This window comes from Cyphomyrmex costatus, unplaced genomic scaffold (genome assembly GCF_001594065.2).
Source record: "Cyphomyrmex costatus isolate MS0001 unplaced genomic scaffold, Ccosl1.0 scaffold120, whole genome shotgun sequence".
NCBI classification, from domain to species: Eukaryota; Metazoa; Arthropoda; class Insecta; order Hymenoptera; family Formicidae; genus Cyphomyrmex; species Cyphomyrmex costatus.
Window position 1 is genome coordinate 1,601,015 of NW_017275174.1, and position 25,006 is coordinate 1,626,020.

At 35.8% G+C, this 25,006-nt stretch overlaps 6 protein-coding genes across 12 annotated transcripts; 4 read left to right on the top strand and 2 right to left on the bottom strand.

The window, feature by feature from the left end:
* Positions 1 to 1,416: 1,416 nt before the first annotated feature.
* On the top strand, positions 1,417 to 4,947 carry Alg11 (ALG11 alpha-1,2-mannosyltransferase). 4 transcript variants are annotated; one of them, XM_018546231.1, is made up of 8 exons: positions 1,599 to 1,655; positions 2,151 to 2,402; positions 2,665 to 2,897; positions 3,238 to 3,455; positions 3,545 to 3,829; positions 3,896 to 4,155; positions 4,562 to 4,696; positions 4,790 to 4,877. In XM_018546231.1, exons 1-8 carry the CDS (start codon positions 1,642 to 1,644, stop codon positions 4,875 to 4,877), a joined length of 1,485 nt encoding a protein of 494 aa, XP_018401733.1. In that variant the 5' UTR covers positions 1,599 to 1,641. The 4 variants fall into 4 exon arrangements, with proteins under 4 accessions (XP_018401714.1, XP_018401733.1, XP_018401706.1 ...); XM_018546212.1 differs by lacking the exon at positions 1,599 to 1,655 and adding an exon at positions 1,417 to 1,467 and having other exon boundaries at positions 4,562 to 4,947; XM_018546204.1 differs by having other exon boundaries at positions 4,562 to 4,947.
* Positions 4,948 to 5,262: 315 nt separating this feature from the next.
* Positions 5,263 to 8,362, bottom strand: Rtca (RNA 3'-terminal phosphate cyclase). 2 transcript variants are annotated; one of them, XM_018546097.1, is made up of 8 exons: positions 8,225 to 8,362; positions 7,443 to 7,595; positions 6,881 to 6,998; positions 6,486 to 6,807; positions 6,264 to 6,405; positions 6,051 to 6,190; positions 5,686 to 5,839; positions 5,263 to 5,608 (listed from the first exon to the last, which is right to left on the bottom strand). In XM_018546097.1, the coding sequence occupies exons 2-8, from the start codon at positions 7,482 to 7,484 to the stop codon at positions 5,384 to 5,386; spliced, it is 1,143 nt and encodes a 380-aa protein (XP_018401599.1). In that variant the 5' UTR covers positions 7,485 to 7,595; positions 8,225 to 8,362; the 3' UTR covers positions 5,263 to 5,383. The 2 variants fall into 2 exon arrangements, with proteins under 2 accessions (XP_018401599.1, XP_018401605.1); XM_018546103.1 differs by lacking the exon at positions 8,225 to 8,362 and adding an exon at positions 7,658 to 7,838.
* Positions 8,363 to 8,587: 225 nt separating this feature from the next.
* Vsp37A (Vacuolar protein sorting 37A) lies at positions 8,588 to 12,405 on the top strand. The gene is made up of 5 exons (XM_018546085.1): positions 8,588 to 8,820; positions 9,287 to 9,476; positions 10,064 to 10,178; positions 10,603 to 11,127; positions 11,472 to 12,405. Exons 1-5 carry the CDS (start codon positions 8,732 to 8,734, stop codon positions 11,816 to 11,818), a joined length of 1,266 nt encoding a protein of 421 aa, XP_018401587.1. The 5' UTR covers positions 8,588 to 8,731; the 3' UTR covers positions 11,819 to 12,405.
* Positions 12,406 to 12,715: 310 nt separating this feature from the next.
* Positions 12,716 to 25,005, bottom strand: Plod (procollagen lysyl hydroxylase). 2 transcript variants are annotated; one of them, XM_018546708.1, is made up of 9 exons: positions 24,777 to 25,005; positions 20,931 to 21,162; positions 20,408 to 20,748; positions 19,444 to 19,897; positions 18,777 to 19,004; positions 14,481 to 14,802; positions 14,301 to 14,405; positions 14,063 to 14,209; positions 12,716 to 13,330 (listed from the first exon to the last, which is right to left on the bottom strand). In XM_018546708.1, exons 1-9 carry the CDS (start codon positions 25,003 to 25,005, stop codon positions 13,046 to 13,048), a joined length of 2,343 nt encoding a protein of 780 aa, XP_018402210.1. In that variant the 3' UTR covers positions 12,716 to 13,045. The 2 variants fall into 2 exon arrangements, with proteins under 2 accessions (XP_018402210.1, XP_018402217.1); XM_018546715.1 differs by lacking the exon at positions 24,777 to 25,005 and adding an exon at positions 23,797 to 24,026.
* LOC108779329 (immunoglobulin domain-containing protein oig-4) lies at positions 14,796 to 16,168 on the top strand. 2 transcript variants are annotated; one of them, XM_018546727.1, is made up of 4 exons: positions 14,796 to 15,167; positions 15,475 to 15,662; positions 15,738 to 15,887; positions 16,001 to 16,168. In XM_018546727.1, the coding sequence occupies exons 2-4, from the start codon at positions 15,480 to 15,482 to the stop codon at positions 16,157 to 16,159; spliced, it is 492 nt and encodes a 163-aa protein (XP_018402229.1). In that variant the 5' UTR covers positions 14,796 to 15,167; positions 15,475 to 15,479; the 3' UTR covers positions 16,160 to 16,168. The 2 variants fall into 2 exon arrangements, with proteins under 2 accessions (XP_018402229.1, XP_018402233.1); XM_018546731.1 differs by lacking the exon at positions 14,796 to 15,167 and having other exon boundaries at positions 15,336 to 15,662.
* On the top strand, positions 17,179 to 18,729 carry LOC108779343 (immunoglobulin domain-containing protein oig-4). The gene is made up of 4 exons (XM_018546742.1): positions 17,179 to 17,260; positions 17,488 to 17,670; positions 18,009 to 18,158; positions 18,310 to 18,729. The coding sequence occupies exons 2-4, from the start codon at positions 17,494 to 17,496 to the stop codon at positions 18,466 to 18,468; spliced, it is 486 nt and encodes a 161-aa protein (XP_018402244.1). The 5' UTR covers positions 17,179 to 17,260; positions 17,488 to 17,493; the 3' UTR covers positions 18,469 to 18,729.
* Position 25,006: the final 1 nt, after the last annotated feature.

The following is a 25,006-nucleotide window of genomic DNA, read 5'->3' on the forward strand; positions in this document are numbered from 1 at the left end:
AGCCTCTTCGGAAGCGGAACGAGCGCGTCACACGCTGAGCGTGAGGATGACGACTATTTCGTATCGACGATGCAAGAGCAGAGCGTTGGTTAAATTCGCGTGGATCAATCGGCCGCGCGAATAAAAAAAACGATGACGCGACGAGCGGAGATACGAGCGAACAAGGTAGAACGAGGCGACAGCTCCAGACGCGCGAGGTGACGAGTGACGCGGACACGACCCGATACGACACGCGCATGTCGACGCGACGTGCGCATAAGAAGTGCACACGCGCGCAAGAAGAGTGCACACGTGACACAACGATGCAAGCTTCCCAGCAATCTCAGCATTCCCAGCTGATTGTTTGACAAGCAAACTTTGACAGGTCAGACAGCTGACCGCGGCTGTTAAAGGGTTGTCCTCGGATTACTCGTTGGTTAAAAAGAAAAAAAAATGGGAAGAATAACATAATACGGAAGTAATAAATACATAAATTAGTTAACGTGCGGGTAATTATACAGAATTGTATAGCTACTTCAGTTTAAAAATCGATGAAATAAATTACGCTTATTCGACGCGTTTTTGCATGAAACGAAAGAATCTGGTAGAAAAAAAGTGTCGCTCTGCCCTACGAACCGAGATATTTAGGCAGGGCCAATAATCAACGAAGAAGAAGATGAAGCTTATAATTTCATCGATTTTTGAGCTGAGGTAGCTATTCTTTATAATTACCAAAATGTGCGAAATATGGAAGATTGTATTAAAAAATAGGAATAAATATTAATTAAGAATAGAAATATTATTAAACATAAACATGGAAACTATGGAAATAAGATATTTTATATGTCTAATTTATTATATTTGTGGTTATATATGTTTGTTTATTTATTGTATATTATGTTAATTTAATCTTCTTCTAATTTTTTTTTATTCTTTTACTAATTTATATATTTATTTTCTTGTTCCTAATTTTTTTTTTATTGTACCTATATATTCTACGGCTTGGAAGCCGATTTTTTATTAAAAAAGAAAAACAAATTTTGTACATGTTTTAATTTCATGCTTTTACAGATCTGAATTTTTTTTGTAAAATAAATACAATGATTTCAAATTTGTTTGGAACCAAATTATTTTGGTATTATGAAAATTTGATCATTATTTTTTCGAATTTAGAGAATTGTTCGTTTACACCAATATCGAGATTATTACTATTTCTATTTCTATTACTATTACTATATATTTCTCTTTTTTCTTTCATATATCTTTCGCGAGCAAGTCAGCGTTATTTATCAATTATCAAAATGAAAGATCGAACGTTTTTTTACAAAAATAAATATTCACCTGCATTTATCGACATATATTAAAGTAAAAGAAAAAGAGAGACATGGTGGAATAAGCATATATCTATATATATATATGTGTTGAGAGAGAGAGAGAGAGAGTTTTTTCACATCCTTACACGTCGTCACGTCTTCGCATGTTAGTGAGGTTAGTTTAGTTCTCACACGATAGTTATGATTGTGATATTGTGTGAGGTTAATTTCTGTTCGTGTAAGGCTTGTAAGGGACCATCCACTTGAGGACCGCCACAAATTTACATTAAGTACACGTCGGCAAGTTCGACAGACGGTACCACGTGTAGATTTGCAAGTGGTCGTGAACATGATGTTCTTAATGTAAGGGATACCGCTCATTACTCATTAGCAGCTCGTTAGTGCGATTCCTGCATGGTGTGTAACTATTTAGCGTTAAGAGTTCTTTTTTGCGACTTTAGCTATCCGTTTTTTTTATTGTACCTTATTGATACAATTAGACTTTTATTCGGTGTGACGAATTTTGCGTTTATAGTGTTAAAATTGATATTGGCTTCAGATTATATTTGTAGCTATGATATTAATTAATTTTTTGCAATTATTTGTAGTCTGTTTTCTATTTTATTGTTATTGTAAAATAATTAAATTTCTCGCATTATATGAGATTGTTTATTTTGAGGAATGAATGGCTATTTTCAATTGCAATATTTGTACCGATTGCTGTATAATTTAGCCAGCTTTATGATATATTTGTAAAAGTCTTGCTTGTATAGTGATATTCTATCGAGCAGAAAATTATATCTTTATATTAAGGTATATCTATAGATACATTTATTTAATTCAACTTTATCTTTGTAGGACTATTTCTTATTGGTTGCATTCACCCGTAATCCTAATCATGAACATGCTGTTGTTAATAATCCTGTGTCAAGTACTTTGTATACTTGTTTTTTTGCCAATTCTATTGATAAAATGGAGAAAATTTTACTCAAAGAAGCGCAACGAGAGACAGCAGACTGGAACAGTTGTCGGGATCTTTCATCCATACTGCAATGCAGGTGGAGGAGGCGAAAGAGTACTTTGGTTTGCAGTTCATGCTATACAGACCAAGTATGTGCCAAAGTGACGTTTTTTAAAGTTCCCATATTGAGGATGTTTGACATCAAAAACATGTGTGATCTATTCAAAGTTGAGATATATCTTTACATTGTTACTCACATCGCTATTGGATGCTTTTCATTTGATGACACATTAAAACAAGCATCCGTCTATGTTTGTTACTCAGTGAATGTCAAGAAAGATAGAATAATGTAGACTTGTGTCACCAGGAAAGCGCTCACTGTATTTCTTATCTTATGTTGAACATTTCCAGATATCCTGACGTACATATAGCTATATACACTGGTGATCTTGACGCAGATCCTGAAAAGATTCTCAGCAAAACTGAAAAGACATTCAATGTGAAATTACAATCAAATATCGAATTTGTCTATTTGCATGGGCGAAAATGGGTGGACGCTTCTACATATCCTTATTTCACACTTCTAGGACAAAGCCTGGGGTCCATCTACTTGGGTATTGAAGCGTTAAACAATCTTACACCAGGTGATTGTTTAACTCGTAACTAGATCCTGGGACATTTTCCTAATTTTTAAATAGTATAATGATTTGAAATAATTTCATGAGTTTCACAATTTTATTTTTTACAGTTTTGTTCCATTCATGTATTGTACTATATTTGTACTTAAGTTCAAATGTTGCAATTCTTAAAGAAAATAAAATTAGTAACAAGAAACTTCAATGAGCTTCACTCATATTTCTTTAATGTCGCAAAAAATGTATTTTTGTTATGGGTTAAATATATTTGTATTATTTTATAATTTCTATTGACAAAAAATAAAAATACAAATAAAACATAATTACACAATATTTGTACAAATTGCAGACATATACATTGACACGATGGGTTATGCGTTTACATATCCATTGTTTAAATACATCGGTGGTTGCCAAGTCGGATCATATACGCACTATCCCACTATTTCGTCTGATATGTTGAAGTATGTCTACAGGAGAGTTATCTCGCACAACAATGGAAGGATCATCGCCAAAAATCCGTTCCTTTCAGGATTGAAATTCCTTTACTATAAATTATTCGGATATGTAAGTATACAGTTACAAATCCGATTGATCGTTTTATGAGGAAAAAGTAGAGTCTTTTCAAGCAGTTATTTCACAATAGAACATTTCAGTTGTATGGATTGGTTGGTAGTTGCACCGACATTGTGATGGTAAATTCCTCATGGACTGAAGAGCATATCAATACTATTTGGAAATGTCCACTGAAGACGCATCGAGTGTATCCCCCGTGTAGTGTAGAGCATTTGACTGAATTATCGCTTCTCAGCGATGAGCAGAAGGATGGCTATATACGCTTAATTGCGATCGCGCAATTCAGGCCGGAGAAAAATCATCCACTTATGTTGAGAGCGATGTTCGAGCTAAGATCTATTCTTAAGGAGGAAATCTGGGAAAAAGTGAGTTGACGATTTATCTCAATAACCTCAATAAAGATGTATTCTAAACTTGATCGTGTTATTTAGGTCAAATTAGTCTGTATCGGTTCTTGTCGAGATGCCGAGGATGAAAAGCGCGTTAAGGATATGCAAGATTTGGCTAAATACTTGGCTTTAGAGAAGAACGTCGAGTTCAAGTTGAATATACCGTACTCCGAACTCGTGTCCGAACTGCAAAGAGGAACGATTGGTCTGCATACAATGTTCAATGAACATTTTGGTATTAGCATTGTGGAGTGCATGGCAGCAGGATTAATTATGGTGGCCCATGCTTCTGGTGGTCCGAGGTATATATTTGGCTTAGTATTCGTGATCACATTATCGAACGCGGCACAACTTTGTCGTGATCAGACAACAGGTTTGCTGTCGACAATCTTCCTCTCGGTAATCTTGAACAATATCTACAATGAGATTTTAAGCTTCAAGTAAAAAATTGACAAAAATCACAATCGGATGAGAAAAATAGTTGACTATGATATCTCATTGTTCGCTTTAATGCTGTAATGTTCAAATATTAATAACAAACCAGAATTGAGCGCCAACATATAAAAGACCACTCGTTTGCTAAAAAATTACTAATTGATTATAATTTCTATTTAATTAATTCAATAAAATTGCGATCACGAAAGCCATGGAATTGGCTCGTAAATTTTCTAATGAAAAGTTTTACTTTAAAAAATATTCTAATTTTAGGACAGATATCATAGAAACACGAAAGGGTAGTATAACTGGTTTTCTAGCAGAAGACGAAATAGAATATGCCAAAGTACTAGCGTCCATCATACAAATGCAACCAAAAGATCGAAATGTTATTAGAGTTGCGGCCAGGTACACAAATCAAGGATATATATTTTATAATTGTTCGATTTATGAAATAACAATTCTTTTATATATACCGATTTTTCGTTTTTTTTTGTTTAGATCATCTGTAACTCGTTTCTCATGCCAAGTCTTTGAGAAGGAATTCCTACGGGCAGTCGAACCGTTTTTCAGATCGAAACAAGAATAGTATTGTTGTGTTACAATTCTTTTAAAATAATAAATAACGGACATATGTGTGTGTAAATAGCTCATTTCAAAATCAGAATGCACTTTCAGTACTTGTTACATTATTTTATATGTATAGTAAGGTGTGTGTATATATATATATATATATATAACAAAGAGTGTTTTTTATGTGAGACAAATTTGTATTTGTTTAGAAATTTTTTGCTTGATTTGCATTAATTTTAAGATACAGTACATTAAACAAATAATCATGATTTAGAACATAGAAAACCATATCACATTGTATATATAATGATGCTTGTTAATAAACTGTATTATTTGAATGACTTCAACGTTCTTACTAAAAATTCTAGAAGTACCTTTGAAAGTTTATGAAAATATGTGTGAGTGTGAATGTTAATGTCAATGTTACAATTTACTTATTATAATAACAATACAAAAGCCAATTGATCGATATAATACTTATGTCAAACACATGCGCAACGATAAATATAAAATGTCATATATTTATTGTTTAACTAGATTATCGTTAATTAACCCACATCCCTGACACTCCAAGATGTAAGACGAAGTGTCCCCGTCCTCGGCACTTTTTGATAAATTGAAGCGAAGTCCGCGTTTACCCAACATTATCTCTGTAACCTGCATAGCGGTTTCCGTATGACAAGTGAGTTTCTTGTTTCCAACTTTGATTTGCGAAGTACCTTTTGCCAGTGCCATTAAAATTATCATCTGTAATAAATAACGCATTAATTTGATTAATTCGAAAGTTAATTTAAGGTATTCCTTCAAACTAGCTACGCGCTTACCTGATCCTGCGTATGTTCGTCAATACACGCCCCTGTCAGGAGCGGCTTTAAAATCTCATTAGCTGCTGTTTCACCTGCTGGCGGTTCCTCTTGGCGTCCAGAACCTAATCCGGAGCCGCCGAGAACGCATCCCGTGCTGGTGTTACACACTATACTAATAATCATTTATATTTACATTTTTGTCAATTTTTTACCTGTATTTAATGATAAGAGGCCTGTTCTTTTTAACTGAACTTTTTGCGGTTCATCTTTTCTTTCTTTCTTTTTACATTGGGCAAAAAAAGTAAAGATGAATAGTTCAGCAAAAAATTTAGCTAAAAAACAGATCTTATAATTAGAAAAGAAAATTTTAATGTAGTTCTTACTTAATACCAGAGCCGTTTCCAACAGCCATTGCTCTGTCTTCTCTGTAAGCTTCAATCGTAATTGGTGGTACTCGAATATTGCTTTTCACTAATTTATTTGTTAAAATTGCTTTGGCATCGCTGGCCATTGTATGCGCCTCCTAAGAATCATGTAATATAATTAATTCAAAATATACTAGAAGAATTCGTAGATTCAATCGAAGTGATACATACATTTATATGAACTGATCCAGCCACATAAGACCATCCTGTTATTCCTCGAGGATTTCCCAGATCGATTAAAGTAATCGCGTTTAAGCTACTGATCGGTTTTATGCGTAAATGCACCTCGCCTCCTCCCTTTGGATAATATCCCCTCCATTTGTCATTAATTTTAGTATAAATAGAATATAGTCGTAAATTTAAAATCAGATACAATAAATTGAGTGTATATACCTCTTCACAACTACGAACTCAAAGTCTGCTCCAAATTTGTTCAACAGTGGTTTGAACACTTCTGTTAGATATTCTATGTGCGGTCCCATGGGAACGTTTGTGCCACCCTTCAGGATGAGCGTAATAATATCGTTACACGGGAAGAAGAGGGCACACGGTAGTGCTACTTGCGCCAGTAAGCAAATACATCCAGCAGTTTTTGTGTCTGCTGTAAATGTTCTCTTGGCTTTGTTTAGTGGACCGGGACGAAATTCCAAATGTGTTGATCCTATGTATCCACCTCTAACTTGAGCATTACACATTTCCTTAGCAAGTTCCACACCTGTAACAACATAATTTGAGTTTTCTACCTCACGTAGTCGAATATAAAATATTGAATTCTATTTTTGAATTACCTTTCAAATGCTGTGCCGCAAGACCAGGCTTTGATCTTCCAGCGCGTATATTCTCAATTTCGATGGGGATGCCATAGAGCGTGCTCAAGCTGAGAGCAATTCGTAACACTTGTCCACCCTTCAAAAAAGAATTATGATTGTGTATATCGCACCTTTTTTAAGAGACAATAATTTATTTGTCAATTGCGAAAAGAGAGAAGAGAGAGAAAGAGTAAAAGATGTAGTTTAAAACGGTCAAAACATAGAAAAATGTGACATAAATTAAATACTATAAGAATATCTTAAAGAACATGTTGTAACATTAAAAGAATGAAAATTGTAGCTGTGTCATTGGCAGATGCAATACAGATACTATAAAAATATTTCAGAGAATAAGATATATTATAACATTAAACAAATCTAAAAAGATACATAAATAATAAAATAATTTGGAGCACTGCCCCTTTTTTCAAGATATACAATAAAACATGCGTATTATATTTAAAATATGTATAGTAAATGTGTTTAATTTTAAGGAAAATATGACGATGTTTTGAGAATCTTCTGTTTCATCTATACTTACACCCTCACCCAAACTGCCGTCTATTTGTACAAGGGACGACATGATGCGATTCTTGAATCTTGCAAGCACAATGATCGCGTCAAAGGAGATGTCTGCTCCCGGCGTTACGCCACGGCGCCGGTTCCGCGTTTATTTTCGGCCCACCGCGAATTTCTGGGGAAAACAAAGAATATGTATGTAAGCTACTGTAAGCGCTCGTTCAGGGAGATACTTACATCTAACTATAGAATGAATCCTGCTCATAAATGTAAAGCCTGCCGGGAAAGACAGTCCTTTTTGCGCCAGCAAACGTTATATGTATACGTAGAGATCTGACAGTCTTGTATTTGAAGTGTCCCTCTCGAGGCGAAAATAAAATCTGATAATCTCATTGTTCCGCGAAATTCCAAAAGAGGAGCGATTTTCACATTAAAAAAAAATAAACCTTTTTTATATATTCCAGAATTAGCGATGTATCGCGTTATTTACTTTTAGACTTATAGGCTTGGTGTTGACGTGTTGTCAACATTGGAAGTATTTGGAATGATCAGAATCACGGATAAATAAATACATTCTCTGTCGAACTAATGATTTTGACGTGCGAGTCCTTACAACAAGTGCAATAATAAATATAATAACGAAAGCATTGCGGATCCAAACTTGTTGGAGCAATTAACGCTGAGCAATGCTCCGAATCCGAATGTGGCGTGAAAACAACATGATATATGTTATCTACGGGGGATTCAGGAATGCGTCTATGTAGTTCAAGGTGGATGTTTCATGGACATAGGGGCAAACTGTACCTTTAAATTAGGACCTTGAAGCTGCCTTGAAGTTCATTGCCCTTTTTTTCTTCGAAGATATGAATGACACGATTAAATAGTAGTGACTGGATGATCTCACTCTTTCTCACTCTCCTTCTCTCTCTTTCTCTCTAGCTTCTTTTATTATAGCTTCTCTCTCCTTTTGTTTGTGTCTTCCCTCTCTCTTTCTCTGACTCCTCTCATTAACTTTCTCCTCTCTTTCTAACCTCTCTTTTTTTTCTCTTTCTATCTCTATTATCTCTTTTCCTCTCTCTCTTCTTTTCTCTGTGTCTCTGGCTTCTGGCGCGAGGAAGACGACAGTAGCGCCGTTTGACAAGCGCAACTAGTAACCGAACCAAAGTGAGTTCCGTCCGTACAGATTGGACCCTTCGCTCTTCTACTACGCGAAGTGTGACGAGGTTAAAACAGCTGTTCTGCTGGATGGTCGCGTTGACAGAGGACGACGATCAAGCGGATGAAAGATCTATCGGAAATCCAAGCACTTAAATGATATCGCGAATATTCCGTGGGGAAATCGAAAATATCGCGGTCAAACGCAAACGGCAAATCGACACTCTGAAAATCTTTAACGACAAGTAAGGGTGAATTCTCGTCATCGTTGTCGTCGTCGCAGGGGCTACTCCTCCCCTCCCACGTCGACATAACCTCTCTCGTTAACCTCACTTGAGCCGCATTATTACCGATATTATGCTCGGTGTCGCCCTGCAAATGGCTATCTATAACGCTAAAACTGGCTAAAACAATCGGATTACTCGCTTATTCTTGTAGCGCTGTGCTCTCTCGACACAATCGGAAATGGTCACGAGTTCCTTCCATGACAGTAGTGATCACCTCCAAGATTTTTTCTTGAAATGGTATTTGCGTCGTCATTGTCTCAGATTTCGCGCAAATAACGTCTTGAATGAATATTTGTGACGGGCATGTAAAACAACTGAGCTAATAACATTAAGATTAATGCTGGCTCAAGGTCACAGTTGATCTCATGGATTTTTAGTGGCCGCAAATGTCTGCAGGAAGTGTAATGCAATAAATGTCTTTTAGTGTGATAGAGCTCAGAGAAAATGTGGACTATCAGGTGGAATTTCAAGCTGGCGAAAGACGAATGGCTATTATGGTTTCTCTGTCGCAGAATTTTCCATTGGAGAAGCCAGTACTTAGAGTTTCCCCACCGATAAGCCATCCCTGGTGCAATGAGCATAGTGAAATTACCAGTGCACCAGGATTACTCAATGTTAGTGGAAAAATATATATATATAAAACTTATGATACCGAATTATGTAAACAATATAATTAAAGGACTATGAGCTAAGTTAAATTTTAATGTCAGTTAAGTAATTCAAACACTAAGTTATAAACAAGTCATAACAAATGAAGTGTTGCAGAAAAAATAATATAAAATATGACAAGCTTATTGCTTATATGACTCATATCACTTTTTTGTAACACTTCCACCATTTATTATGACTTTGTAACTTAGCATTTGTAACTATTTGTAGTTATGATCTATTTTTTTTAAACTAAACTTTTTATATGATTTGTCTTTTCTCTTAATATTGAAGAGAAAAGAATTATGTATAAGAAGTTCAGCTAAAAAAACACACCTTTAATATTGGGTACTCAACTAATATTTCAAAATTTAGTTTGGCTTCCAATCCTTTAATTTGATTGTTTGAATTTTAATCCGATGGACTTTTGTTTTAAGTAAATTTAATTTAAAAAAATATATTATATACATATTATTCTTTACACTTTATTTATATATTTTATTTCAATGCATTTTGTACATTGGAGATAATAAATCTTTTATTATTACATTAGTTTTCAGTACACAGTGATCTTGGTCGAGTTGTCCAAGTTATTATCAGAGAATTCAGCAAGAATCCGCCACAATTGTTAGAGGATATTTCACCTGGCTCTAGTAAACCTCATCTAGGTACATATTACTATTTTACCTCTTCTGTCATGCATCGATAGAATGAAATATTTCATGCAACAATTATTTTACTTATTTTATATCTATATTAAGTTTTAAAATCAAATGTGTTTATACATTTGACAAAATGTTTGTTATTTTTATTAACTTATTCTATCGTTGAGTGCATTTGACATGGTCTTTTGATTTTTCTTCTTTTTTATATAATTTTTTAAATTATCGTTCAAATTTTTATCTACTTATAACTATATTTTATACTTTATAATTTATATTGAATTAGCTGAAAAAATTCAATGAGTTGAAACTGTCTTATAAAAAAAAAACTTGTTTATTTTTATTTAATACTTTCTTTTATCTCGATTGTCTTGGCTCTTTTTCTTTCTTGTAATATCACTTTGCAAAAATTTTTGATGTGTGATTACAGATCTACAGGAAAGGAACTCGCCGTCTTACTCGCTTCAGCAGTATCCTGTCGAAATTCCGTCGACGTCATTCAATTCGTATTATAAGACGCAGTTTCCACATCTATCGTCCTCTAATGCAAATACGTGCATTTATAATTATAACTATACGAATTCTGGTCATACGTATGTCTCGACTTCGAAATCGTTTGGTGGTACGTCGCATCACTCACCCTATCATCCGAATTCGAGAAACAGTGCGCTTCAAAATTCTACGTCCGCGCGATATACCTCGGATCAGCATAGCACTCCTTACTTGAATTCGCATTATGCGAACGCGAACTATCAGCAACCATTGCCGAATCAATCGCAGACGAAAACGCCGCATAGCATAATATTTCCCGAATTAAACAATTTAACTAACGAGGAATTAAAGAGGCTCAGCGAAGATGACGACAAGCTGGACGATTTTCTGGAAAAACATTCCCAAATTAAAGATATAAATGCAGCGATTGAAGATGCTATGGATTGGGTTGAAAAAACTGCAGGTAAGGATAGAAATATAAATATCTTTACTATTGAAATGTGAAAATTGCAGAAAAAGCATTCAGTTTATTTCCATTAATCCTATTTAAATCTTATCTTGCGAACTAAATTTTTCTCTCCATCATCTTGTTGAGATAGAGAGAAAACAAAAAGAATAGATGCTAGAATTTAGCTTAGTTACTGGTTGATCTAACATCTATCCTTTTACTATCTATCTCATTCAATGACACAATAGAGAATATTTAGCTCGCAAACTAAGGTTTGGACAGACCTGCAGTTTAATATGTATCTATTTAACGTTCTCTCTCACTTAATTGCTTATTAATAAACGTATTTCTTCTCGTAGAAACTAATGCAGCCAAAGAACCCGAACTGAAGCAGCTGCAAGTTGATGTAGCAGATAAAGTGAAAACGGTGGCAGCATTGAAAGCCAGATACGACAATCTTATACAACGATACAACAAATTATCCGAGGTTTTTACGCCGGATCACATAAAAGAATGTTTGAGGCAGGCAGCGGACGAGAGCCACGAAGAGAGTGAGCAGATTGCCGAAGATTTTCTCAACCGGAAGATCGATGTCGAGCGTTTTCTCAGCACATACATAGAGTGCCGGAAGCTGGGTCAAGCTAGACGAACCAAGGAAGAAAAACTAGCGCATCAGTTGAATGAATTGAAACGAGCTGGTTTCTGAAATGAATATAATATATATAACCATTTTTTTCTATGAAGCGAACAAAAACTGTAAATAAGACTTAGTTAAATTAAACGTTGTGAATTTAAATGTATAGCGTTCGATTACCAGGTATCTGAAGTGGCTAGAAGATTCGATAGATTTGGTGGAAACGTATTTTGCATAAACATGTTACGTTTAAATCGCTTTTTACTTACGCTGCATTCTAAATTATTTTGAACCGCATTCTAGAATTGACGGATATGTACATACGCATACACACAAGTGGCGCTAAACGTATGAAGTGGTTAAAAACTGAGAGTGCTTTAAGATTAACTTTTGAAATACATTGTAATCCGAACAATTTAATGAGATAAAAAAGCAGTATAAGTGAATGATTAAAAGAATTAAAACCGCGTTAAAACCCGTATAACAAGTTTAATTGAATTCAATGAGTACTTATTCCATAGTGAAAATAACAATGGCTTTAATTATATTAGTTTTGCACAAGTTTTGACATGTGTATTGTCACAATTAATTCTGACACAGAGGTACGTTTTTTACTCTGTAAATAATGTGCAGGGAGGGGAGGGGGAGAGAGAGAGAGAGAGAGATGTAATTAAAATCGATTTTGGAAAATTTGCTATTCTCGGTTACTTTTAATTATTTATCCTATTAATTTCCTAATATTGTAACATATTGAAAAATTATATAGATATACGATAGAAAATGAAAAACAAAAATGTTGAACTTGAAGAGATTTAAAACCCTTTTTCCTTCGGCTAAAAAAGAACAGCAGGAAAAAATTAATATGGTTAATATGATACTCGTCATATTTAGTAACATTTATTACTATAAATTTTATTATGTATACTGAAAGAACTGGTCAATCAGATGTCAATGAATATTGCACAATATACACATTCCAGTTTTATCATCTCTCGTCATAAATTAGCAATATTGCTAACTATGAAAAACACGATTAGGCGTGCATTTTCGAAGTATAAAAATAATACGTTGGTTTTATATATAAGCAGCTTTCACACGTCTGTTAAATACACTATTCAGTCCATCAGTGGCAAATTGACGTTTCCAGTCGACAACAATAATGAACACGCTCCTGTAAAAATTACGATTCTTTTTGATACCGCGCGCTAGCTTTCTCTTCTTTTGATACTCTTCGTTCTTGATACAGTGGCAGTATATTTTTTATACAGCGATAGTTTACAGATTCTTAGTAGGATTCTATCACGGATCTACGAAAGAGATCATGATGTAACGTGTGCCAGCAGTCACTCGCAATCCCTCATGATAGTGTGTCAGTCTTCCAGGATGCATCAGCATCCAACCTGGCTTCGTATCGGTGACTGAACAATTGTATCGGATGAACCTGCATCCACCGCCTTCATAATCCACTTCCGCTTGATTTAGGGCAATGTTGATGGTGTAGGTTGAGGAATCATGATGCGGCCTCAGAGATGGTTGCTCGTCTGGGCGATATCTCACAACGAAATTCATGAGGGACCGTGGTGGCTGCAGATATAAGATTAGTATAACATATGATTCGAAGTAAAAATAATTTACAGCAACTTTGAATGATAATTTTCCAAGCACAGAACAAAACATCATGACATCAAAATGGCGTCAAAATAATAATTAAAAATAAATTTTAGATCAGTCACGATTTATTTTAACAATACCATATAATAATAATAATAAATATTTAAATATAAATTTTTAATTTATTTTAACGTTATTTTGATGTTATTATGACCAGTTGTTCTGCTTAGGTTCCCAAATAATATGCAATGTCACAGTGACGTAAATTCGACATAAAATTTAGTGAAATTTTCGTCAAATCTCAATCAGTCAAGATATCAATCGAGTGTTACTTGGGGGTCACAAGTTATTATTATTTCTTAATTCAAGAATCTACATACATACAATGCAAAGATCCTAATCACTTGCTACGAAGCGGTACAATCTAGCTAGTTAAACCGTGTGCGTTTAGCGAGTACATGTATCATTGTAAGATCTATGTGCATTATAAGATCCCTTCCATATACCCAAATTTCAGAATCTTACGTAGTCGTCATATCCTGTAAAGACATGTTCTTGCAAGGGATTGACATAATCTTTTAAAAACTTTAACCAGGCGTCTTGAAGATCGACTTGATTCATATGAATATCACGAGTTGGTACCGCTTCGTATCCGGATTCCAGTCGAGGATCCTAGAAAGACCAGTGAATATAAGTGAATCTTACATCGTGAAAGTAGCCGGTGAAGACGAGTTCCTGCAACGGCCTAACATATTCTTTCAAGAAATACAACCATTGTTGTTCGTACTGAACTTGATTCATATGAATGTCGCGGGTTGGCACGTTTTCGTAACCACCCGACAATCGTGGATCCTGCCAAGAAAGTAAATCGCATAGAATTCTAATAACGTTACTAAGCTAATTGCCAATAAAGGACTCATAGGGAGTAACTCTCTCAACTTACGTGATTAGTTCCATCTGACCATAGTCCGAAAGTCTCAACGATTCCTACGAGCTCCTTAGTAAACCTGAGATTAACAATGGGAAACCAATAGACGTCCGGGCATGGCTGCAAAAAATCAAATTGAACAGAGAGTAGTAGAAGTGATAATTCGAGAAATTTTTCATGACTAATCATCTTTACCTGTATTGGCTTTTTATCGGGATTAAAGTTCTCACTGTAATTTGGATGAATGTATCTTTTTTCCCAGTCCAGTTTATTTTCTATGATTTGGTATATGTCTGGATAAATGAGTCGGGTGTCATAGGTGTCAGGATCAACGAGATGACCGAACTCAAGCCGATTATTGACGTACATAAACAGACCCCGCTGTCGATTTCCATGGGCGAATGCCATCTCCGTGTCCAGGTCGCCAGCCTCGTAGATTGGTCGGGTCGCCTTGTTTGCTATGATCGTCGCGTTGATCAAGTAGCAGTTACTGACAAACGGCACGTTCCACAGTCCCCTGAAACGGGCATCAATGTGATTCGGTGAATTGCATGTCAGAGGAGCGCTTCGGAGAAGGCGTGCAACGAGCGCAACTAGCAGAGAGCACTTGTTTGCCTCACGGTCAGGCACGATTGTATTTGTTTTCCGGAGGTCGTCGCTTAAGTGTTTTGTAAGGTGATCGCAGTGGTAGCCGCGATTGGCCGTTGAACATACTTGGCAATGAGTTATGCATAATTATCCAATTGAGATTCATAACTCTGTACATCAGCGTGTGACTGCGCGCGTCGACTCGTGGTTTCATTCGTATTTTAGGTGGTAGGACCTAGCGGTCTCCGTAATACGCTCGTGCCAGAGATCAGCCAAGTTCTCCGTATCTTCCCGGTAAGAATAGCGAAAAGCTCTTTATGCACGTTGATGAATTGCGTTGCGTTGCGATTACATTGTAAATTGGCACGTTATTGCCTGCAAAATGCGATCCATTGATTTCATCATCGAATTTCTCACGGCCGCGAATCGATATAGCATTATAATGTAATATATATATATACATATAAAAAAAGTAGTGGGTAATACTATATAATAGTGATAAATGAGTTCGCGAGGTATATAAAGTGTTCGTGACAAGGCCCGCGTACGTTGTTGGTCACTCTTCAATCGTCCAAGTTTCTCTGGTTCACTCTGGTTATAGACCAAATGACGAGATGTCGGCTGCTCTATTTGCTTCTATTAGCGGCCCTAATGATAAGCACAGAAGCGGCAAAGGGCGGCGGTGGTAGAGGGAGAAGCCGCGGTCGAGGAAGACTATCCGGCATGCGAGCGCACATCCTAATACCCAATCGAAATCCTGCGAGTACGCACTATTACGAGAACAAGGATGTGAGTCGATGATGAATGTGTATCTTGTGTATCTGTGCCGCGACCTAGTGATACCATTTCCCGGGTTTTTCGCAGGGTGCCAAGATCGTAAAGGCGTCCCACTTCGAGTTGGATTACATGCTGGGTAGAAAGATCACGTTCTTCTGTATGGCAATCGGTGTCCCAAGACCGGAGATCACCTGGCTGAAGGATGGAATCGAGCTATATCATCATAAATTTTTCCAGGTAAGCTAATCCACAATTGGGAACTGGTCTTTCCTAAAAAAAGTCCACTGTTAAAGATGGAAAATTGGTTTCTCGGATAATGGCGAGAATCGAGGGATCGTTTAAATTGTCAGGTGCACGAGTGGCCTGTTGGTAATAACACGATAAAGTCGAAAATGGAGATCGACCCTGCGACACAGAAGGACGCCGGATATTACGAGTGTCAAGCGGACAATCAGTACGCCGTCGATCGCAGAGGCTTCAGAACGGACTACGTCATGATCTCGTATTGAACGTCTTCCCTGATGGGTAGCTCCACGATCACCATAGTATTAGAACGAATAATATCCTGTGTGAAAATAGATATAGATAGTTTGTTATTGATTTGTTACATGATAGATTTTTATTTGATAAGTAGTTTATGTACTTGATAAAGCTCTGATCCAAATTAATGAGGGAGACAGCTCAGTAAACATCATCTAACAGTAATAACATCAATTTCACACACAATAATATAAATATAACGTATTTGTTACACAACAGTTACATTGTTGAGTTAAAAATTTTAACACTAATGTTATATATTATTGTTAGTTGTTTTCTCTTTACCCTCCCTAGAAAGAGGTCGTGATCTTTAAGAAATTAATTCAGCTTTCTACGTGCCGTCAGCGACATAAAAATTAAGGTCATAACAATTTGTCTTTTTTCTTCTGATGCGAGCAAAATAGACCTCTTTGGACCATCAACGGACGTGCGAAGGTACGGAAACAAATCTGATGGTTCCCCCCCCAATTCGTTAAAGCATAATTGACTGTTATAAGGGGATATGTGACGCGAGGAATATATCGAAAATGGTCCATCACTGCGAATTTAACAAGGCAATTGCAACGCGCGACAGTGGCATGGAAGGGCGTACTTTTCTCGCTGCGTCGCCACCAATGATCGCGACAATCTGTAGCACAGTGTAAAATAAACAATCTGCATGAATATTGTACGAACGCTGTATAAAATAATTATAGTTATTTCTCCTCTATACAGTTTCCGTTTCCCAGCTTTAATTTTTCAATTTAAATACGCGTAATGTATTATTGCAAATTTTAATTAAGAAGCGTCGCAGGTAACTAATTTAAAAGTCATTTGCAATTGTACCGGAAATCTGAGCCATCCGGAAGGAATAGACAAATGGTTAAATTAATGGATAAGCGTTCTGATAGATTTGATAGGAATTGATGGCGATCATGAAGTGCAAAGGAATAACCACCGTACATATAGCCCGACATACATTATCTGCATATAAGTCTGTAATAGATACGAGAGGACACTAGGGGAGTAATGAATAGGTGACTGTCAGTTACATCGGAGTTCCGTGTGATCTACGAACGCTGCAACGTACAGTGAGTATCCTCAGTCAATCTCCGCTCTGATAAATAACATCAAGTGACAATTTCAGCATTTACCGCGCGTTTCTATATAATCTCATAATAACACTTTGATCTCGATTCATGTTAATTGCGGATCATTTCGATTCAAAATCAAGTGGAACGAGCGACACAAATTTGCCAGTTTGAAAAATCGTGTAAGATATTATGTGTAATGTTCCATTCTAATCCACTTTTATTAGATTATCATGTCACGCTCTATGCTGTTGCTAATCTTGCTGGGTGTATTATTGCTCAATTGTCAAGAGACACTTGGTAGAAGAGGACGAGGAAGGAGCAGGAGCAAGTCCCGTGTGCAAATTGGATTGCCCATTACCGGAAAGTACCGCGATCCGGAGAGCGATCAGTACTACAACAATAATAACGTAAGTAGAAAAAGAGATTGCTCGAGAGGAATGTTTTCGTTTTCGCACTACTCCAGCGCGTATCAGAGAAAAACACAGTGATAACAACTGTATAAATGACAATTATACAATATATTTTATATTGTATAGAATTAATATACACAGTTAAATAAATTGTTTTATAGTTATAATAATTATAAAATAGTTTATTCAACTATGTATATTAATTTTCATATAAAATTTAAATAAATTGTCATTTATATGATTACTATCATTGTCTTTTTTTCCGAGTGTAATGAGAAAAAGATCAATGTCCCAATTTAATCTCTTTTGTTACCGGTGCATATTAATTTTTTTAGGGAGCCAAAATACTTCTGGCGTCGCATTTTGATCTAGAGTACGTCTTGGGACACAAAATAGCTTTCCTCTGCGTCGCTCGTGGCAATCCACGCCCGCATGTTACGTGGTTTAAGGATGGCGCCGAGATTTATACACATCACTATCTACATGTCAGTGAATATATGCATTTTCAATCTAAAAGGCCACAATGCAAAAATTATTAATTGCGGAACTGCCAAGAACAGTCAATTGAGTTGCATCTATAATCTATAATAGCGGATTGATATTTAATCATTACCAACAGTATTTCATTATTTGCAGATACACGAATGGCAAGTCGGTCCTGACAAAGTGAAATCGAAACTAGAGATCGATCCCGCTACTCAAATGGACGCGGGGGTCTATGAGTGCACGGCGGATAATATGTACAGCATCGATCGAAGATCTTTCAAGACTGACTTCTCCATCGCTTTCGATTAGTGTGAGCGTACAGGAAATCGCAAACAAACACGTACAATTAGATAAAAAAACATATAAAGCCCAGGTAACACGTAAACTTTTTACGATAGACCCGAAGAAAACGATTTAGAACATTGTACGACTCGCAAAAGGAGACGAAAATTGTCTGAATCCGGAATGCGAGAATTGTTCATAATCCTATCGAAACGCAGCGTTAAAATCGGCGTCTATCTAGAATAATAATAATCAACGCTTCCTTTTCTTCAAGCGTACATATTGTAGTTCAAGCGAAAAATATAGCGAATTGATATTTGTATGTTCCGCTTTACCTGCGTTCGTTTTTTATTATCTCCATGTAATCGAAGCTCCGCGCATAAAATCCATCGTCCGTTATGGCACCCCAGAAATTGCTCCACGCTTTAAATGGTCGTATGAGCAAAGGCGCGACGATTCCTCTCTGCTGCTCCACCAATAACTTCAACGTGTGCTCATTGTCCAGGTGCGCGACTGCGTCGATCGATAGATATCCAGAACACTCCTTCAACAAGCAATGCTCCCTGTGAAAAACAATTCGCTTTGTAGCATTCCTATAAATGTCACGTGTCCCTTCACTCTAGCGTTAAATAGTATATGCCTCGAGTTTTCAAATCGCAGACTTTTATGTATTATAGACCCTTAACAACGATTTTTAAAATAAAATCATGTCGCTACATTTAGTGTTGGATGAAAGTCATATAAAAGATCATATAAAATTTTATTATAAAGTATGCAACATGTTATAAGCATTTTTCAATATTTTTGTTAGAAATTAAAAATATCTTTTATTCATTTAGATTAAATTGCATATATATTCTTACTGTACACTGCATATTATTTATCAGTACAAATAACCAATACTAACTTCATATTTTACCGCGAATTTACTAGATGTTAGTGGTCTAGTATATAGAAGTCTATGCTTTAAATCATATTCACAGAGTTACAACCTTTGCTTACATTGCTAACTTTCTCGCGTCAACCTCACTGACATCGTCGCTCGGCAATATTCGCTTCGCGCTCAAGTATTCCTGGCCAATCTTCTCGAAGAAATCATCTATCACGTCTTCGTGATAGGAAACGTTGTTGTGAACAAACAAATGTAGCTTCGATTTCGGATAGTATTGGCGATAGATAGCTTGGAAAAATTCTTCCAGAAATGGCGTAGGACGCTCGATAAAAATGGCTATTAAAATAACCGGGTACGTTTTCGGTTTGGTCTTGTCGAGTTCGATGGTTTGGTCCCAGCATGCCAAACACCCCTCATCCGGCGTCCAAGCACGAGCCAGATAATTGCCTAAGGAATTTAAGACCAGCTTGCTGGGTCCATTGCCGTGAAGTACTAGGGGCACTGTGTTGTAAACGATATTTTGAAGATAAGCCTCTTCCCCCTTGAACCTGAGCTCCACGTCGGCTAAAAGACAATAATAATGATAACTATTATTATATTATTATTATTATTATTAACTATCTAGTCAACAAAATGTTAACAATTTGCTTACAAATTGCTGACAAATTTAATAAAAAATATTAACAAATTAGCATTAACAGTGTTTGCATTAAGTTTGTGTTTTACCAACAAAATTTACTGACATATGAGAGCAAATTGAAGGCAAACCTAGACACTTTCAAGAGAGTTTCTATACCAAGCAAAGCTTCGACTAGTTTTAGTTTTAACGGTTCTTGTAGTCAATTTATTGCAAGTTGTCAGCACAGTTTTTGCTGACAATTTATTGTCATATTACGTCAGCAGATTTTGCTCTAATGCTGACATTGAATAATATAATGGAGTTTGAATCAAATTTGGTCGATAAAATTTGTAGCAAGCATCTGACAAAATTTGTTTTTGATATACTTAATCGACTGAATAAAATACGATTACTGTATATCGATGCTCTTTCTTGCGGATTTCGCTTGCCCTTACCCACTGCACCATAGAGATTTTGGAATATCTCAGATTTATGATCTAGCTTGATCTTGTGCCGCAACCTGAGCTCATCTTGCAGGTATACGGTCGTGTAGAATAACTGATCATCGTCTTCGTCCTTAATGACAGCAGTTTCTAAGATTTTGTACACATCGGACGCATAACCGATGAAACCACCGGAATTTAAGTATCGTTTGCCCCTTGATACGGGCGGATACTGAGTCGCCAGGGATTTATCCGGCCAGCAATACGCCTCCGCGGAAAATAAGACTCGAGCGTCGGTATCCAGGAAACGCTCGACAATGGTGGATAGATCGCCAAGAAATATAACATCATAACTAAACGCAAGAAATATACACATTAAAGAATACATATCTTCTCTGTATAACAGTCTATATAGCATAGAACATTCTAACAGTAATGCAATAACTTTGCAACTCTTACAATATTACTGAAATGTTTCAATACTGCAATATTGCTCAAATATTCTATACTATAATATTAGGGAGGATATGCCTACCTATCAGTGAACAAAATAATCTTCTTTTCATCGTTCTGATAATCTTCCAAGGCTTTCCTGAGGAGATTAATTTTGTATCCACCGCCAGCATAACGCACAACGTTACCGCCTTTCCAAGGTTCGCCTAGACCAAGGACGTTTAATTTATCATGAAATCCATAAATCTCTGCCGATCTCAGGTACCTTCTGAAGCCATCCGTCTCGTTGGAAGCAACGGTAAATACCAGGACATCTAAAAAATATATATTATAATTAACTGTGAGATGAAGAAAAACTTGATAATCAAAAATACTCTTTTTAACAAAAAAAAATTATGCATAGGTCTATATGTTGGGATCGTTTTCTTAATAATAGTGATAGATATAGCTTCAACATATAACATCTTTGTCACAGATTTTGTTAAAAGGAACTGAAAAAGTCCTGTGACGTTTTGCTATATCTGTCAATGTTTCTGAAACAATGGCTTTTTGTTTGACCTGTGTGTAACTTCTTTTATGAAAAAGTATACAGCGTTCAGAAATTGTCATATCTTTACAAAAATGTTTTCTTTGTCTTGTTAAAGAGTCTAAATTGTCGAATTCGGGAATACAGAAAAGAAGATTATGCGGATTAACAAAGAATTGTTATACGAGCGATACTCAAGAATGAATCGTGTTTGTGGATTGGGGCAACGTTATATGGATTCCTTCATTGTTCACCCAGCTGGTGAACTCGTTTGCATGACGCCAAACTAGTGATGTCATATCGAGAAGTAGCGCCCACGAGAGCCGCAGCACATACGCTGGCTGCGTTGAGAGAGAACACGCGTCTCCAGCGCTTGTATTACTAAGCTGTCGATATACTTACGCAAGCAACACGAGATATTCTTAGAACGCGAAACCCATGGAGATTTGAGGAAAGACGCTTTAGAGCATTTTGTTTGAAGGCGATTAAAAGGAAAGAGCACCTATAAAATACAGCCTCCTTGGAATGGCTTACAAGAAAATCATAAAATAAAAAATGCGTATAATGTGTTAATAGCTGTCTCATCAGCAGTTCTGCAAAATAACTATTGTAATATTTTTAAATATATAATTGATATATATTACATTTAGATTTAATGAGGCATTAAAGGAAAGATTTAATCACATATTAAAAAATCTTACAATAGTTACAAAGTTACTTTTTCTGCTGAATGCTGTCAGTGTGTGATAAGATAAACTAATCTAATAGTTATATTATAATAGTTGAAACGCGCGAAGGATCAGCGTTAAGTTAACGAGTTATAAAACATCGTTAAATAAAAAAATTTCATAATTAGAGTATCTCTCGAGTCTCGCATTTGCTAGCGCGATGAGCAACACCGGAAATGTAATGATAAGAACCGGTCTGGTTGCATGCCAAAAGAACGGAGTCGAATTAATTAAATTAGTTCACGTTCCATAAACGAAACAATCGCGTCACGTATTCATTACATCATTTAATCCCCATTGAGAGAATTGAACAATAAATTATATTTCTACGAATCACATAGAAGCCGCATTTTGTTTTATTATAATAGACATCATTATGCTCATGCTATTACGATAAAACTAAACAGCAGCGTTTATAATCATTCAAGCAGCGATTAAAAAGCGATTACGCAACGAGATATATTCTACTTGAAATCATGTATCCCATAGATAGCCTTTGTGACTCCTTCACTGTTCTTCAACTCAACATTTATTTGCGAAAAATGTTTTCGATTAATCAGACGTACGACTATTATAAAGTTAAATACAATTTTAAATCCATTTTTAAAACTTTTGTATTTAAATATATTAAAAAATTTTTTCCATAACAAATAGAATAAACAATGTGTAAAATTTTTCAGAATTATGCAATTGTTAGCATTTTGTTGCTGCTGATGTTAATGAAGGTAACGAGCTGTGTAAACTGTAAAGCGTGTCTTGCGGATAAAATATTATTTCAGGCACGCGTTGCCTGGAGGAATAAGAAGAGCCGAAACTCGTCGCCAATTGAACTCCAGTCAACGAACGTTGACCATTTCTCCACTTTCCCTTCCAAATAATAAATAATTACATGTTACTCGAGTCATTTACTCTGTCATAAATTGACTTGCGACTTGCTTTCTTCAAAGGAAGATCGAAGAGATATGCTCGTGATTAAAAGGTGTAGAACTCTTCGAAAGAATTTTCATCTGAATTGATACGTAGGTGTTAGGAACACCGGTTTTAAAAGAATAAAAGAATAATAAAAAGAGAAGAGAGCTGTAGAAGAATCCGTTAAAGAATCCTTTGATATTGAAACTTCAATTATCTTTTCACTACAATTCTGATTTCGTACATTTCTGAAATATATATTATAAAACTTCATAACTATATATATTCTTTTTTCATTAATAATATATTAATGAAAAATCTATTCGATATATTAATAATACGTTGAAGAGAGCTGTGAAATAATTCTTCATTCATATTGTGCACGACTGTATGCAATTAATAGATCTGGCTCTCTCAATTGTATTTCAATCATTTCCTTTTTTAATTTGCCTTCAAAATATCTGAAGATACACTGTTGCATTTTAAGTGCAGAAAATTATACATGAATAATCCAGGAGCTTATAATGATTCACGTACATGCAACCATCTGAGGTTTATATTCAATCCAAATAAATACATCGAAATCTGTATCTATCCCTAGCTATCTACTTAACTGCCAACTTTTTAAACTTTTGTTATTTTTTGACAGCATCAGCTCGCCGTGGACGGTCTCATTGTTTCTCCTCTTTCTCTCTCTCTCTCTCTTTCTATATCGATCTCTTTTATGATAAGCATGGAGTGCATGGATTCATCCATTCTGGTCTGAAAAGACGATCGCGTCATACCATTAACATTGGCTGGTGCCTCGCTGACCACGTGGTACGTCAGGAAGATGTAGCACCACACGAGCCAGTATCCGATTGTCGTCCCTTTGCTGTCGGACATCTCCCTATCTCTTTCTCTCTTACGAATGCACTGGCTGATAGAATCCCCAGGGTGATCTGCACCACTCGTTGGTGACACACATCCACGTCCGTTACTTGGCGTCGCTTGACGCCGACTGCGCACCAACACCAAGAACTGTACCAAGAGCAGAGCATGCGGAGACTGACGGAAAGTGGAAACCGTCGTGCAGAGCCGTAATCAGGAATTGCAGCGCCCGCGGCATATTTTCAACGTGATGGACACGCGAAGACCGTGCAGTGGTTCTTCACGTTCTCTTATGTTTTTACCGTTTTTGGTTGAAAAAGTATTAAAATTACTTATCGAGATTTCGTAACGAAATAAATCGTACTTCAATATATATATTCAAAAAAAATCAATGAAATATCCATACATTTCTGATGAAAAAATTTTCAACTCTCATATTTTTAATATGTGGAAATTTCTGAAAAAAGCCGTGAATTTTTCAGGTTTTATAATTTTTTTTTCAGAAATTGTTAGAATATATTTCAGAATCCCTCCCTATACATATATATAATATGATATATACATGAAAACTATTAGAAAAAATGTAAACACTTTTGAAAAGTGTTCCAATTCGTATAAAAAAATCTAAGAAATTTTTAAAAAAGTTAAGAAATATATAGAATTTTTTATAAAGTTATAAAATTATATAAAAATTTTGAAAAATTTGAAAAACTTTTCACCTTTTTTAAGAGACATTATAACAGAAACAACCGATGTTGTTACAGTTGATTAAAAAAGGATTACTTATAGATTGCGCATGGAATCTCTTTTTCTTGTATTTCTATAAAGAAATAATAAAATTTTCACTGCGACGTTGCAATTGTAATTAACGATATAAATACGAGAGACAAGATACCTGTTGCATCAAAATCTGATGTACATTTTTTCGCTGGTCTGTATCGCTTGATGATGAATGACTTATTATCCGAGACATCTCTTTCGCACGAGACATCATTTAAGGGCACATAAACATCATGGCTTTGCTTCTTCTTACATACTCCTACTTTTTCTGCTGTAAGTTGATCTCCGTATAATAGTAAAACGATTGATAATATTAGTTTTCTGGAGACACTCGATATTTTCATA

What these genes read in the sequence shown, in the direction of transcription:
- Plod (XM_018546708.1), bottom strand. Translation starts at nt 25,005, where the DNA reads ATGAAAATATCGAGTGTCTCCAGAAAACTAATATTATCAATCGTTTTA. An exon ending in ATCAGATTTTGATGCAACAG is followed by an intron (nt 21,163 to 24,776) that starts GTATCTTGTCTC and finishes TATATTTTTTAG; the next exon opens with ATGTCCTGGTATTTACCGTT. An exon ending in ATAATAAAAAACGAACGCAG is followed by an intron (nt 14,803 to 18,776) that starts GTAAAGCGGAAC and finishes TGCCCGTTTCAG; the next exon opens with GGGACTGTGGAACGTGCCGT.
- Alg11 (XM_018546204.1), top strand. An exon ending in AGGAGGAAATCTGGGAAAAA is followed by an intron (nt 3,830 to 3,895) that starts GTGAGTTGACGA and finishes CGTGTTATTTAG; the next exon opens with GTCAAATTAGTCTGTATCGG. An exon ending in CATGCTTCTGGTGGTCCGAG is followed by an intron (nt 4,156 to 4,561) that starts GTATATATTTGG and finishes TTCTAATTTTAG; the next exon opens with GACAGATATCATAGAAACAC.
- Rtca (XM_018546097.1), bottom strand. Translation starts at nt 7,484, where the DNA reads ATGTCGTCCCTTGTACAAATAGACGGCAGTTTGGGTGAGGGT. An exon ending in TGCGGCACAGCATTTGAAAG is followed by an intron (nt 6,808 to 6,880) that starts GTAATTCAAAAA and finishes ATGTTGTTACAG; the next exon opens with GTGTGGAACTTGCTAAGGAA. An exon ending in ACGAACATACGCAGGATCAG is followed by an intron (nt 5,609 to 5,685) that starts GTAAGCGCGTAG and finishes TATTTATTACAG; the next exon opens with ATGATAATTTTAATGGCACT.
- LOC108779329 (XM_018546727.1), top strand. Translation starts at nt 15,480, where the DNA reads ATGACGAGATGTCGGCTGCTCTATTTGCTTCTATTAGCGGCCCTAATG. An exon ending in ACTATTACGAGAACAAGGAT is followed by an intron (nt 15,663 to 15,737) that starts GTGAGTCGATGA and finishes GGTTTTTCGCAG; the next exon opens with GGTGCCAAGATCGTAAAGGC. An exon ending in ATCATCATAAATTTTTCCAG is followed by an intron (nt 15,888 to 16,000) that starts GTAAGCTAATCC and finishes TTAAATTGTCAG; the next exon opens with GTGCACGAGTGGCCTGTTGG.
- LOC108779343 (XM_018546742.1), top strand. Translation starts at nt 17,494, where the DNA reads ATGTCACGCTCTATGCTGTTGCTAATCTTGCTGGGTGTATTATTGCTC. An exon ending in AGTACTACAACAATAATAAC is followed by an intron (nt 17,671 to 18,008) that starts GTAAGTAGAAAA and finishes TAATTTTTTTAG; the next exon opens with GGAGCCAAAATACTTCTGGC. An exon ending in ATACACATCACTATCTACAT is followed by an intron (nt 18,159 to 18,309) that starts GTCAGTGAATAT and finishes CATTATTTGCAG; the next exon opens with ATACACGAATGGCAAGTCGG.
- Vsp37A (XM_018546085.1), top strand. Translation starts at nt 8,732, where the DNA reads ATGATATCGCGAATATTCCGTGGGGAAATCGAAAATATCGCGGTCAAA. An exon ending in GTGCACCAGGATTACTCAAT is followed by an intron (nt 9,477 to 10,063) that starts GTTAGTGGAAAA and finishes TTATTACATTAG; the next exon opens with TTTTCAGTACACAGTGATCT. An exon ending in CTCTAGTAAACCTCATCTAG is followed by an intron (nt 10,179 to 10,602) that starts GTACATATTACT and finishes GTGTGATTACAG; the next exon opens with ATCTACAGGAAAGGAACTCG.